The sequence below is a fragment of the Moschus berezovskii genome, chromosome 24 (genome assembly GCF_049115385.1).
Source record: "Moschus berezovskii isolate FMDL1 chromosome 24, NW_MosBer_1.0, whole genome shotgun sequence".
NCBI lineage: Eukaryota > Metazoa > Chordata > Mammalia > Artiodactyla > Moschidae > Moschus > Moschus berezovskii.
In genome coordinates this window covers 46937657-46951427 of record NC_142483.1, presented here as the reverse complement: position 1 = coordinate 46951427, position 13771 = coordinate 46937657, and the positions used below count along the sequence as shown (strand labels likewise).

Here is a 13771-nt window from a genome sequence, read left to right as displayed (position 1 = left end):
AACTGGGTTGGTTAGAAGTTTCTCCAAGGCAGGAACCCTGTTGGATGATTTCCTTCTCCATTTTAATCTTGGAAATGACAGGCCTTAGATAAATGCTTGCCTCTGTGGTCGTGCTTATTCATAAGGGTAAACTTGGACTGAGAATTCGCTGTTGTAGTACATCATCTCATTAATTCTATGCTAGTTCTCAGAAGTAGATGCCACTGCTGCCCCATCCTACAGTGAAGGGACCTACTCTTCAGAGAACAGAAGATGCCCACGTGGTACAGCTGTTTTCTAGCCTGGGCCCTTAACCACTGTGGCCCTGTTGCTTTTGGCTATAGTTGTTTATTGCCCTGTTTATTTAGTTCTGGAGAGTATGGTTAGTTGATTGTCAATGAGACATTTTTACTTTAAAAACATGAACTGGGTGACTTTTTTTTTTAAATGGGATACTGCTTCAGTGAGTGTCCAGGGCCCACGGTTCCTGGCTGCTGGTGAGTGTGAGCTGGCAGGGCTGGGTGAGGCTTTCACAGGGTCAGACCCATCTCTTCTTGGATGTTTGAGGATCGTATTCAGGGGAGACTGGGACTCCAGCCCTGTATTTAGATTCTGGTCATCAACAATTCACAGCTAATTTCCTAAATGAGTGTCACTGTATAAAAAGTATGTTGTAATGTTTTTTTTAAAAATTGGGTTGTTGAAAAGAATATTTGTGGGGCAGTTTCTTCAGGTGACTTTTTGCTCTGCCCTCTTTGTTTTATTTTTAGCAGCTCCCCATGGCCATGGTCTGGGTGCATCTGTGTGTTTTATATACAACGGCATTGTATACATTGTAGACGGCATTCCTGTCCTTCTCCTGATAAGAATCATGTCTGAGTTGACGCCTTTCTTTGGAACTTTCTTTTTCCTGGTTAAAGTCTGATTGTCCCAGTCACATGACAGCTGTTCCATGCTGTACTCTTTCTGGCTTTGGTTCTGTTTCTTTTGGTTTTGCACGCCTGCCACGTGCAGATGGGTTACCAGCAGGATTTGCACGGATGCCACGCACAGCCCTCAGCTGGCCCGAAGAGTTTGCTTCTCATTGAAGGGGAGGAGAATTCTGCGGCTTGCCCTGGCTTGCTACTGCTCAGAATTTACCTTTGGACAGAGCTGCCTCCTCCCCAGTTATGGAGAGGGTTATTCTGAGGGCCTCTTAGTCATGCTTTTCATCCCTAAATGGGTGAATGAGATGAGTCAACTGCTCAGTGTGGGAGGCAGACTGTTCTCCATCTCCAGGGCCATGCCAGGCAGCTCAAGTGCTCATTGGTAAAAGGGGCCGAGACGCAAGTCACATCTTTTAAATTTTCAGGAAAACTTTGATGTAAATAGGGAGTAGGGAGAGCCAGATAGAGCCCCACCTGGCTGCCATCTCCTGGGGAATCAAAGAACCAGTTATTTTAATATCTTATTTCTGAGGGTCACAATGTGTTACGGTCCCATTTTTCTGACTCTAGTTTGGACAGTGGTCATTTCTACCTGTTTTCCTGGTTTTAGAAGTAAATATTTATCATGTGTTGGCTGGTTGTAAGAAATGAGACTCTTTTCATTCCTGAAAATTCTTAAAGAGAAGCCAAGCCAGCCTTTTGCCTGAGAAAAACCACAGACCTTCTCACAACCTTTTTGTTTAAGGTTTTAATTTCATCTCTGAATATTTTTGTTGCAACTTCCTTTGTTTCCCCAGCAGAGCATTTTATTTATGTTACTATGAAAATTAGATTTGGGGTGCAAACAAGGTGAGAGTCGTCCCTTTAGTAGGGCAAGGAGGCCTTGGGTCTGAGGTTTGGGGTGTATCAGCATAGGTTGGGAGGGCTGGGGGGCTTTATGGTTGAGCCCACCCCCCACTTATTTCCTTCCCCTGCCTGCTCCCCATGCCTCTTGGGTTCTGGCTCTTGTGTGCCGTGGGAAGCCTTCAGCGTCCTTCATGTGCTCAGCAGTGCCTTGCTGAGCTTGTCTTTATCCATTATGATTTTGGCTTGATTTGTTTGCACTGAAATCTGTGTATGAAATGTCTTTGTGCACAGGATCTTAGCAGCTTGTATGCGTGATGGCAACAACACAGAACGGTAGGCAGTGAGCCGAAGAGCATAAAACACCTGCTGGGCTTTCAGTCTGAGGGCTTGTTCTAGTAGAGAGATTTAATAGACTGGAGTGAGAGTTATGGAGGCCATGCTTTTTTGGACAGTGGAGCTACAGTTTTCACTGAGACGTAGCCAGCTGAAGGGCTTCCCACGTGGCTCAGCAGTAAAGAATCCACCTGCCAAGCAGGAGACACGGGTTCGATCCCTGGATCAGGAAGATTCCCTGGAGAAGGAAATGGGAACCCACTCCAATATTCTTGCCTGGGAAATCTCATGGACAGAGGAGCCTGGCATGCTGCAGTCCATGGGGTCACAAAAGAGTCAGATGTGACCTGGCATCTAAACAACAGCAGCCAGTGAAAACCACCTGCACTAGTTGGTAGTTTTGGGGCAGCCTCTGCAGAGGTGGGTTCCCTCACACAATCCCTGTGCGTCATTTCCTCCCGGTAGCAACTATGCGCAACTGTTGCGTCTGCGAAATGATAAAGGGCCGCTGAGACAAGGACTCTGCTTTGATGCGGTAGCCAGTGCAGATGTGTGCACGGAGAGGGGCGTCTCGGCTGGTTGGGCCAACTCGCTGGTCCCTTGTTCCCTGGGAGGGCCTGAGGGCAGGCACAGATGGGGAAGGAGGTGGAAGAACTCATGGCTCACTTGACCTGACCCCCAGCTGTCTTCTGGGTCAGTAGTGGCCACAGTTACAGGTTTCAGGACCGTGGAAGACTTAGCGGGGAGAGACCGTCATTCATGTAAGAGCTCCAGAGAGTTAAATCACTATTGGATCCAGTCCCCCCAGACTATGCTTTGCTCATAATTCATCGAAACTCCCATGATGAGCGAAGGAAGGTGTGTTCCTGTTCCACTGAATGAAATAATTTGGTGGGTATGAAAAAAGTTGGAAATAAAAGCTGCCTTTTGAAAAGTCTTACAACTCAATGAATCATAAAGCTGGAAGATTCTTTGAAAGGGTCATTCAGCTGGTCTGCCCCTCCACCTGACCTCTTCTCACAGGCAAGAGAACCAGGCCCCAGGGATGTTCAACCAGAACCCAGACTCTCAAATTATAGGGTAGAACAGTTCGCATGAAGCAGTTAAACTTTGGACAGGTACCTAATCTAAGAAATGCCTCTTAGGTTGTAGGTAAATACGTGACAAGTGACATTTAAACATGAGATAATAACCTTCCTTCATGGAATGCACCTTGGTATGTCAGTTCTGTGCTGTTGAATGTCGTTTAAAACACAATGTCAGTTGCCATGACTAGAATGATTCTCAACCTACTGATGATTTATAATGTGTGTTTAGAAAGAATGGATCTAGAGGATCCTTGTTAAGTGTAAACCATAAGGTCACTTGGTAATCAGAAGCTGGGACTTCTACCCAGCTTTTTTCTGCTCAAAGCTACATGTTCCTGGTCTTCTGCTTTTTTACACCAAATGAGCAGAATAATTAGCATAGACCTCTAAGAGGATTTCACTTTCCAGAGTTCTCCTCCCCATGCCAACCTATAAGTGAGCAAGTGACTCTACACTTGGTGGCCAGTGGTTTCATCGGCAAGGATCAATAAGTCTGCATTAGTGATGGCATCCACCCCGCTGTCTCCACTGTCAGGGGCCAGCTTTCCTCCCATAAACCCAGCTGGACCTTTATATGCCACTAAAGATTTTCCTCTGTGCATTGCTGTGCCCTAAATGTCAGCTGCTGAGCTAACAGAAAATTCTGTGTCTGCAACAGTCTTTGTTTCTGAAGTAGGATGATGTTATGCATTATTTCTACATTCTTAGAGCTGTTTCTTTAAAAAATAAAGTCTAAGTAACCATAAGTTAAGAAAAAAAAAACCTGTATTCTATTTTAGAGTCACTTTAAATATTTTTGTTGCATACGCAGTGAATCTAAGGGACTCAGTAAATTCCATCTTAACTGAAGTATGCCAAAGAGGCTGCCTTGGCTTTTTTAGTACACTTGGAATTTCTGGATTCACTCATTCATCCCGTAAATAGTTCCCGAGTGTTTCCCTCTGCTGGGCACTCATGAGACTGTAGCCCAGCCCACAGGTGGGAAGACAGGTTATCAAATGATTATACAAAGACCAAAAGCAGTTGCATAGAAAGGTTTTGGGAAACACGTTTTTTTCCTGCAGGAAGAGACTTGTTTTCATTAGGTTGGAAGGTTCCCTTTCATTGTTTGGGGTCCGTGTCACTGAGTGAACTGCTCTTTGAACATGTATCAGAGGCCAGTGCATGGATGGTGAATCAGCAATCCATTGTTATTACTAATCGCCCTTGTTTTCTTTGATTGACATGGAGTCCTGTGGGCTCCTGCTGGATGCATGGGTTTTCTCAATCTCTCTTCTTGCTTCTGCCTCTCACAGAAAGAGCGGGATCTAGAGTTGGCTGCTCGGATCGGCCAGTCGTTGTTGAAGAAGAACAAGACACTAACCGAGAGGAACGAGCTGCTAGAGGAGCAGGTGGAACATATCAGGGAGGAGGTGAGGCACTGGCGGCCTCGGCAGGACCGCCGTCTGCAGGGGCTTGGGTGCCTTGGGTACAGCCGAGGAAAGTGATGATAGAACAGGGTCCTGTTGGGAAAAGCCCAGCCCAGACACAGAGGGCTGACTTTCTGCCACCTCTTCTGATCATTTGCCCCTTTTGACGATGAGGACAGGATGGCCCAAGCTGGACCCGCCCTCGTGTGGTCAATAGACCCACAGTATGGACCAGTCACAGTTCCCCCATCCTCCAAGAGTCCAGATCACCCTGTGGGCTGAGAAAGGTACTCAGAGCTCTGGCAAAAGCACACACAGGCTATTCCAACAAGGCATGGGGCTCCCTGAGCCAGGGTGGATGTGGGTAGGTGGAGAAGAAACCGCAGCCGGAGGCCAGCCATGCTGCAGAGTGAGGCCATGATGGCCCCTTCGTCAGTACAGTAGTATAATTTTGTGTTTGTAAAACTAAACCAAAAGTAGCCCATTGATTTCATGGTAGAAACCCTACCATTTCAATGATACAAATCTCAGCTGGTGTCATCAGCCCCCATCATTGTGAACAGTTTATGTGGAACTTGGGGGCTGAGGTCACAGCAGAGCAGCCTGGTTTTCCAGCAGGGATGTGGTGTGGATGCAGGAGGAAGGCTGCAGGGTCAGGTGGGGTTGCTGCAGCAAGAGTTAGAAACTTAGAACCAGGTCCCACTTGGTAGTGTCTTTGCCATCTCTTAACTGCCCTTTGAACAGGGCATTTGAACTGTGAGGACTCTGATTTGCTTTCCTTCTTCTCATTTCTTCTCCCTTATTTTCTATAAGAAGCTTTCTTAGTGGGAGGGGATGCCCTCATGCATGTCCCTAAGATGTCCTGAGACCTATTCCTCATTAAAGCTATTCCCAGCTATTGTCTCGGTTTAATCATCATTTCATATGATGAAATAGAGTAGCCACTAGGTAAGAAAAAGTTTTTTAAGGGTTTACTGTCATTTTTATTGATTTTTCTTCTTCTTCCAGTTTTATTGAGATACAGTTGACATACAGCATTGTATAAAGATAGGTTTTAATCCTGGGTTCTCTTTAAAAGATGATGAGGTAGGTTATTTGCAGGGTAGGAATAGAGAAGCAGACTTAGAAAATGACCTTGTGGACACAGTGGGAGAAGGAACGGGTGGGATGAACTGAGAGAGCAGCACTGAAACGTATATGCTACCACTTGTAAACCAGATAACTAGTGAGAGGCTGCTGTGTAGCACCGGGAGCTTAAAAAAGATCGGTGCTCTGTGATGACCTGAAGGGGTGGGGTGGGGAGTGGGGTGGAAGGAAGGCTCAGGAGGGAGGGGTTATATGTGTACATATAACTGATTCATGTTGTTGTATGGCAGAAACCAACCCCACGTTGTAAAGCAATTAATCCCCCAATGAAAAATTTCTTAAAAATAGAAAAAATGAAAAAAAGATGATGAGGTAGGATCCTGATAAGGGATAAGAAATAAAGTTAACCCTTGCTTTTCCAGCCTCCAACATCTTGATCTGAATCCCCCTTCTTCCACGGATGAGAGAAGTTTAGCCTGCCTCCCTCCTTGGCCCCTTCTGAGCAGAGAGACATGCCATCAGGAACTAGGAAATGGTTACCCATTGCCCTCACATGCTGTTTCTCCACATTGCTGCCCTTGCTTGAGGCCTCCTCACCTTCCACAGAGTACATCCTGCCCTGTGAGGGTGAAAGTGCCTTTCTTTCCTTTGGGGAACCCTGGACTTTGAAACTGATTTCCTTTGTCACATCATTAAATGATGTCTAGGTGTTGAAGCTGAAGCCTTTGAGCACATAAAACTGGCTTTACCACAGAAGATAAAATATATTTACTGTGTTATGTAGGAAAAGTTGGAATAAACTATAGAACCCAAATCAAATTCAAAACAGGAAAGAATTAAAACAATTACAGTTCTTGTGCTGGTTGCCTGTTCATCAGTGCTGAATAGTGAAAGGGCAGGTGGACAATTTTATGACCCAGGTTTGTTTACTTTAAACCTGAAGTATAAATAAGTGTGATTTGTAGAACCGTGCCTGCAGTAGTTGGTATGGCCAGTTCCTGACGGTTACCTCTTTTATTCCTGTATCTGGAATTCCTATCTTGTAAACATTGAGTGCAAAGCAAGATCTGGCCATGCTTGGCCAGAATTCCCATGAGGGTATAGCAATCACAACGTGGGGCTGTGAGATTTTCCAGGTGGAAGAACAAGGGCCGACCAGCTTGCTGCCCACCTAGCTAGCTGCCCACCCAGAGCTGGCCTCGCCAGGTTCCCGATCTGAGGTGGGATTTGGTTTGGGCAGAAGCAAATGACTTCCTTCATTTGATGACATGGTCCACCTCTCTGGGTGTCTTCCCAGTCGTTATCTGTTTATTTGCAAAGCCCATATGCTGTCTCGTCCCCCCACCCCCACCCCATCCATCATTCTAGCACCTTCTCGTCCCCTCTCAGCTCTTCTCCATACCAAAGTAAAAACTACAAATTTAACTGGAGGGATTTTTTGCCATAAAGTAATTGATCCTGTGTTTCTTAGATAGGATCAGACTCAACCCTTTGTTTTCCTTGAATAGCACAAAATCAATGATGTGCCTTCATTTTGAATGAGGAATTTTAAAATATTGTCACTGGGCAGGAAGTGTTTAAGCATGAGTGGGGATGCCGCATTGTTTGGAGAGTTTTTGATGGGCCTCAACTGGGTCTGTGCAGGTGTCACAGCTCCGGCATGAACTGTCCATGAAGGATGAGTTGCTTCAGTTCTACACGAGCGCTGCGGAGGAGAGTGAGCCAGAATCTGTGTGCTCCACCCCGTAAGTCACCAAGGGCCTGTCTCCAGAGGCCGGAGCACCGCTGGCTGTGCTCCATGACCTTGCAGTTGCCCAGACAGGGTCACCTTCACTGGCAGCACAAGCCGGCTGCCCTCGGCCTTCTCCAGGCCAAGCATCTGAGTGCCTCAGACAGATTGATTTTTCCTTTTCTGATGGGATTTTAGTTTTCGTCGTCCTGGGTCTTTCACAGCTTAGTTGTCAGTGTAGATTGATTAGGCCTGGCTGTGAATGAGTAACAGGCTGGGCTCTGCTGTTGGAGGGAATATGGGAACTAGCGGTGCCATGGGGGCTTCTTGGGGTCCTCTTCTCTGTCAGCAGAGTCTCCTATAAGGAACATGAACTTAGAGCCCAGTGACCCGAGTTCGGATCATGGCTCTGGGGCTCACTGCTATGTGCTCATGGCCAAGTTACTTAACCTCTCTGGTAAAATGGGGATAATCATAGTAACTTAGTTCTTAGGGCTGTGAGCACAAAATGAGTTCATACATATAGAGTACTTAAAATAGTTCCTGACAGATAGAAGGCATCCCAGAGTTGTGCAGGCTTGAAATAGAGTTGGTTCCCCAGAAATCTGAGGCAAAGTGGCAGCCAAGGGTTGGGATGCCGGACTGAAGTGATGTGAGCCTGTGCTGTTTTCCTGGGGGCGAGGGAGAGGCCTGATGGATCATGGTCACACCCACAGCCTCGTGAGCTTTCCTTGAAAGCCCCCTCCGTGTGCTTCTGTATGGTTTGCCAGGTGGTGGGAGGAAGTGTCTCCCTCCCTAGGAAGTGGACTTTCTCCCCCAGGTTGAAGAGGAATGAGTCATCCTCCTCCGTCCAGAATTACTTCCATCTGGATTCTCTGCAAAAGAAGCTGAAGGACCTTGAAGAGGAGAACGTTGTACTTCGATCCGAGGTGAAGTGCACTCCCTGCCCTGTCCCCTCTCTGCAAGGGTGGTGGCCCCGCATGCTTATCTGGCAGGTACCACCGTGATTACAGCCCTGCTGTTCGCAAGGGTGACGGTCTGTGGAAGGGCCACCTGGCCCTGGATCACAGCCACACCAAGTGCCCAGCAGGCGTGCCTCATTTATGAGCCGGGCAGCACACACCATCCTGGTTGCGGCAGACGGACAGGTGAATTGTGCACTGTGAGGATGGGTAAGCGTGGCAGACCCTCCTCCTTTGCGGTTAGGGCAAAGACTCCTGGAAGGTGGGGCCTCGCTCTGGGGGTCTCCAGCTCGGATGTCGAAACAACTCGGAGGCCTGGTGTGAGAGCCTTGTTCTCATGCTACTGCAGGTCAGATGTGCTCAAAGGAAATAGTACTTGGGAACTTGGAGACATATTTCTTAGACAACTAACTTTAAAAGGTTGAGCAGAAGCAACTTGGGAACTCATGCTTTTGAGTATTTCTGATTGGCTAGTCACTGTTGTGGGTACTTTGCCTGCTTTCTTTTAAAAAAATAAGTCTTCATAACAAGGCTGGGAAAACAAGGATCCAGGCTGCTAGGTGTTTTGATTACCCAAGATGTTGCAAATCAGTGGACCACAAAGCCAGGGTTTGTAAGTCTCTGTGACTCCAAGCCCACATAATTTCCCTTTACCCACTGAAACACAGATGCATGGGGATTTAGTGTTTTTTGTTTAATTATCAGTGAGCTTTTGCTCTCCAGCCAGAGATTTGGTTCAGCCCTGTTATCAGGCCCTTGGTTGTCAAGTTTGAGCTGCAAGCTCACCTAGGCTGGCCCAGGGCTCCCCAAATTCCCTCAATATGGCAGACCACCTGTCGCCTTGAACTTGCCTCACTTGTTGCAAAGAGCCTGATGTCTGGGCTTATTAACAAGATGCACTTATGCCTGAGAAAAGGGTCATGTCTCTTAGCCCTCACCTCTTTCAGCCCCTCATTTACTGATAAGAGACATAAACCCAGAGTGATCAAGAGAGTTACCCGAGCTTTCTCTGCCAGCCAGCAGCCGAACCCAGACTCCAGTTCAGTTTTCCCCATTCTGAGTTCCAGCCTCCACCCTAAGTAAATGCTCTGGCCCCAGGCATATGGTGATCAGTCCCTCTGTTGGAGTCATCACGTAAAGCAAGCAGAGGGAATCTGATCCCAGCCATAGATTCTGACTCCTCCACCTAGCTTTCAGGACGGTGATGTCTCTGGGGCCAGGACCTGAGAGCTCAGAGATACCTCTCTACCTGGGGCATTTTCTTGGAGCCTTCAGATTTCTGTATTCCCACCTTTACACCCAGGAGCAAAGCCATCCAGAGTCCAAGCATAGCTCCAAGGTCTCTGAACTTTAATGCTTTCATATTGTATCTTGTTTTGGCTCAGCTGAAAACAACAGGACAGATTCCCACTTGTGAACCTCAGAGGACCATACCTAGCACATAGCAGGTGTGATCATTGTTAACCCTTCTTATTGTGGGGCTTATCCTTAGAATGCCCACTGTAGGCAGGGATGTGTCATAGGCTCTTTGGGGTCACAAGGGGATCCGTGACTGTGAGCCCGGACAGACACACATGAATAGACAAGTGGACTTAATGGAGGGGGCTCACAGTTTCAGCAGCTGTGCCCTCTAGTGGTTGGGATTGACTTTGGGTATCTGAGGGCGCAATGGGTGACAGCTGGGGAGATGCTGAAGGGCAGCATTCCAGACCCAGGTTAGCCCTTGCTGCATCACCTGGCCTGTCCAGGTGTGACTGTGGGGCCTCTGACCTGAGCCCTATCCACAGGCCTGCCAGCTAAAGACGGAGACCATCACCTATGAAGAAAAAGAGCAGCAGCTGGTCAACGACTGTGTGAAGGAGCTGCGTAAGGCCCGCCCCCTGCCGCTTCTGTCCCCCCACCTTTTACTTTTCCCATCGGCCATCGTTAAGACCGGATGGACTTGCATCACTTGATAGAATGTGGTCTTCCTGCCAGCCTGGGTTCATGAGCATTTTTTTCCTGAACACTAGAGGCCTCCCTTGATCTTGTGTGATACCCCTCACCCTCATTTATGACCAACTGGGTGGGAGGTCGTCAGCCATACATTCTCAGTCTCTCGCCAAAGTGGCTATTTAATTTTCACTTTGGCTTTCTGCAGGCATATTGATTATTTAATGGCTAAATTAGGTCCAGCTTTAGAGTCCTGGACTGAAGGTGTGGAAAAATAACTTTCTAGTCATTTGATGTGTGAACCTTGAGGCCAGAGTTCTCAGCTTTGCAAATATTATGTGCCTTCCCCCACCCTCTCCATGATAAGTTTACACATTAAGATTGGACAAAAGGGCAAACAGAATGTTTTGAGTGTCAGCAGAATATCAGTGAAACACACCCTATGTTTAAATCTAGTAAAATGAGTTATGGCTCTGAATATGGGCTGAAAACGCCCAGGGGAAATGTGTTGTGCACGCAATAGTTCCTTTCTAGAACAGAGTGCAGAGTTCCTGTCACTGGTGATATGTTTGTATGGGACATGTGGAATTGGTCAGAGTCACCTTCTGTTTGGTGTGGTGCCTCTGGGCTGACCGCCAAAGCCTGCCTGATTTTCTCTGGGGAGGTGACTCTAGGCCGTAGGGTGAGGTTCCCATACTGACCCTGGGAGCCACCGCTAGGGGATGGTTCCTCCTCAGGACAGACCAAGCCCATAGAGGAAGATGGGGACTCTCCCTCCAAGCTTGTCATCATGTGCCCTCTCCATTTCTCCCCCGTCTGGTAATAAGGACTTTTTTTTTTTCCTTGTACGAACCACAAAGAAACCATTGTCTCTGGTTCTTGTGATTGTTGTTTCTTGGTCAAAGGGGACGCCAACGTGCAGATTGCCAGCATCTCTGAGGAACTGGCCAAGAAGACAGAGGATGCTGCTCGCCAGCAGGAAGAGATCACACACCTCCTCTCCCAAATAGTTGATCTGCAGAAGAAGGCAAAAGCTGTAAGGCTTCTGTTTCTCTGACAGTTCTGAGACCAAGAAGGGGGCCATTTACCCCAAAGACAGTGCCCTTTGGATTCATATTTTAGGAAATTGTGCTGTCCTTTGAGAACTTTTGCTGAAGCTTAGCAGATTGAATAGCATAAAACTGGTTACCCTGACTTGGCAAAGGGATCATATTTATCACTATTTATTTTCCTAAGAAAAATCTGCAAATGAATAGAACTCATTAAGACACATAAAGGTGCTATAAATAGAGAGTTTGGGAATTTAAGGTATAAATCATCTAGGTTAGCATTTCTCCTTACACAGGGCACCTGTATGTTCTGCACAGAACAATGTCCCCTTTCGATTGAAGATGAAGCAGCAAAAAACCAGTTGTTTCCCATGTCAGGCCTTTGCTAGAAGCCCAAGGTGAAAAACTTCCAGAAAGCAACTGTGATTATGGAAGTTGTTGCTTAGTCGCTAAGTCGTCTCTGACTCTTTGCAACCCCATGGATTGTAGCCCGCCAGGGCTCCTCTATCCAGGGGATTTCCCAGGCAAGAATACTGGAGTGGGTTGCCATTTCCTTCTCCAGGGGATCTTCCTGACCCAGCGATCAAACCCGCATCTCCTGCATTGGCAGGCCTATTCTTTACAGAATTCTTCCCAGAGCCACCAGGGAAGCCCAACTATGGATGTAGAGGTGGGCGATAGGGAATGAATACAGACCTAGGAAAGACACTGCCTTCAAAACTAAAAGACAAAATTTTACTCCAGTATAAGATAAAAATCTTCTTGTGGATGTATGATAGGATCATAATGGATCGGTTAATAAGAGGGAAAATGTTAGACTTTGCTAAGTGTCTTAAAAGAGAAGCTGACTTCCCTTTGCCACGTTCTAGTGTGCAGTGGAAAATGAAGAACTCGTCCAGCACCTGGGGGCTGCCAAGGATGCTCAGCGGCAGCTCACAGCCGAGGTGAGTGGCTCTCCCTCATTTCATAAGGCCCCCATCCCAGCTGGGGTGTGTCAGCCTTCCTCTAACAGGCTGTGGGTCCCATCCGTCTTAGCGATCATTTTGATAATAAATTGAGTGTCATTTTTACTCCTAAGGCAGCTCCCAGTTCCACTAACACTGGTCACGAGCACGTGGGAGGCTGGGCTCTTCACCAGCCTGGAGCCCAGCGTGCATGGGCTCCTGACAAACATTCCAATAAGGAGAGGACACCGAACATGGTGTGCAGAAGGAACCCCATTCAAAGATGTGGCAGGAAACAAGGGAGTGATGGTTTGCCCTCTAGCTTGTTTTGTCTCAGTTGTTAGTCTTTTAGGAGATTTCTGAGTCTGCAAGCTTGCCCCAAGTTATAGAAAAACTGTGCCTTGAGGACTGTTTGGCCTTAGGCCACAGGACAGCTGGTCCTGCTGCAGGGCCAGGACATGTGTTAGTGATCCTGGGTCTTCCGGGCTCGTGGGAGGTACCTGGTCTCACCATTCCAGCCCTCTCTGTTCTTTCCTGGTCTCCCGCAGCTGCGCGAGCTGGAGGACAAGTATGCGGAGTGCATGGAGATGCTCCACGAGGCACAGGAGGAGCTCAAGAACCTCCGGAACAAGACCATGCCCAACACCACGTCCCGGCGTTACCACTCGCTGGGCCTGTTTCCCATGGTGAGTGCCCGCCTGCCACCTGGCCACCCGCCTCCCACCCTCAGGCTAGCCAGCGCTTCTGGGAGGAGGGCAGGTCTGGAGCTGAGTCTCTACGGGTGGCTGGCTTCTCCATTTTACAGCTTGGATCTGGATCCAAATTGAGGGCTTGTGAGCCCAGCCAGTAGCTTCTTAACCACAAGAGACAAGTTGGGTCTTTATTTTCCATCCCTCTGAATCTATCTTTTGTACCCCTGTCCTTAGAAGATAAATTTAGTAGGAACTGGATTTAGCAGGCACCTCAGATATTTGGAAGATGCTATTTCTATGTTCTTTCTTCTGTAGAATATGTGCTATTTGGGCCTCACAAGTGCATTCCAGAATTCTTAAGTTGCTTTATGGTTCTTCTAGTTCTTTGCATGCTTATTAACAACTCTCTCACTGGTTCTGATATCTGTAATATGAAAAAATATTTCCCTTTGTGCTGTGTGCAGTATTTTTATATTTTTTATATTATTTCCCCACAATCTTATATTTTTAGCTCTGGCCTGATCTATTTGGTTGGGGAACTTTCTCATTTTATCTATTTCTGTCAAACTAGGGCCCCTTGAAGGTGGGGGCCCATGTCTTATTTGCTATTTCCTCCTTCCCTCTCTTTAATACTCTGCACCTGGCAGCGTGCTTGGCGTGTCGTAGTCACATGTCCTCACTAGACATTAGATCTGGGTGGCTGAATCAACAGACTGAAAAACCAACCTCCACGAAGTTTTCAGGCTCTGATTCAATGGTTTGATGAAGTACCAGTTCTCTCTGAGAAGAGAATAAC

The 13771-nt window shown here is 47.3% G+C and overlaps 1 protein-coding gene across 10 annotated transcripts in view; it reads left to right on the top strand.

The window, feature by feature from the left end:
* The window catches only part of TRAK1 (trafficking kinesin protein 1), a 106273-nt gene that overhangs the window by 68229 nt on the left and 24273 nt on the right, over positions 1 to 13771 (top strand). For all 10 annotated transcript variants that reach the window (XM_088831609.1, XM_055414552.2, XM_055414553.2 and 7 more), the window contains 7 exons: positions 4468 to 4584; positions 7312 to 7412; positions 8217 to 8325; positions 10146 to 10224; positions 11196 to 11326; positions 12209 to 12283; positions 12832 to 12969. In XM_088831609.1, coding sequence (XP_088687735.1) covers positions 4468 to 4584; positions 7312 to 7412; positions 8217 to 8325; positions 10146 to 10224; positions 11196 to 11326; positions 12209 to 12283; positions 12832 to 12969 — 750 coding nt within the window. The remainder of the gene's footprint in view (positions 1 to 4467; positions 4585 to 7311; positions 7413 to 8216; positions 8326 to 10145; positions 10225 to 11195; positions 11327 to 12208; positions 12284 to 12831; positions 12970 to 13771) is intronic.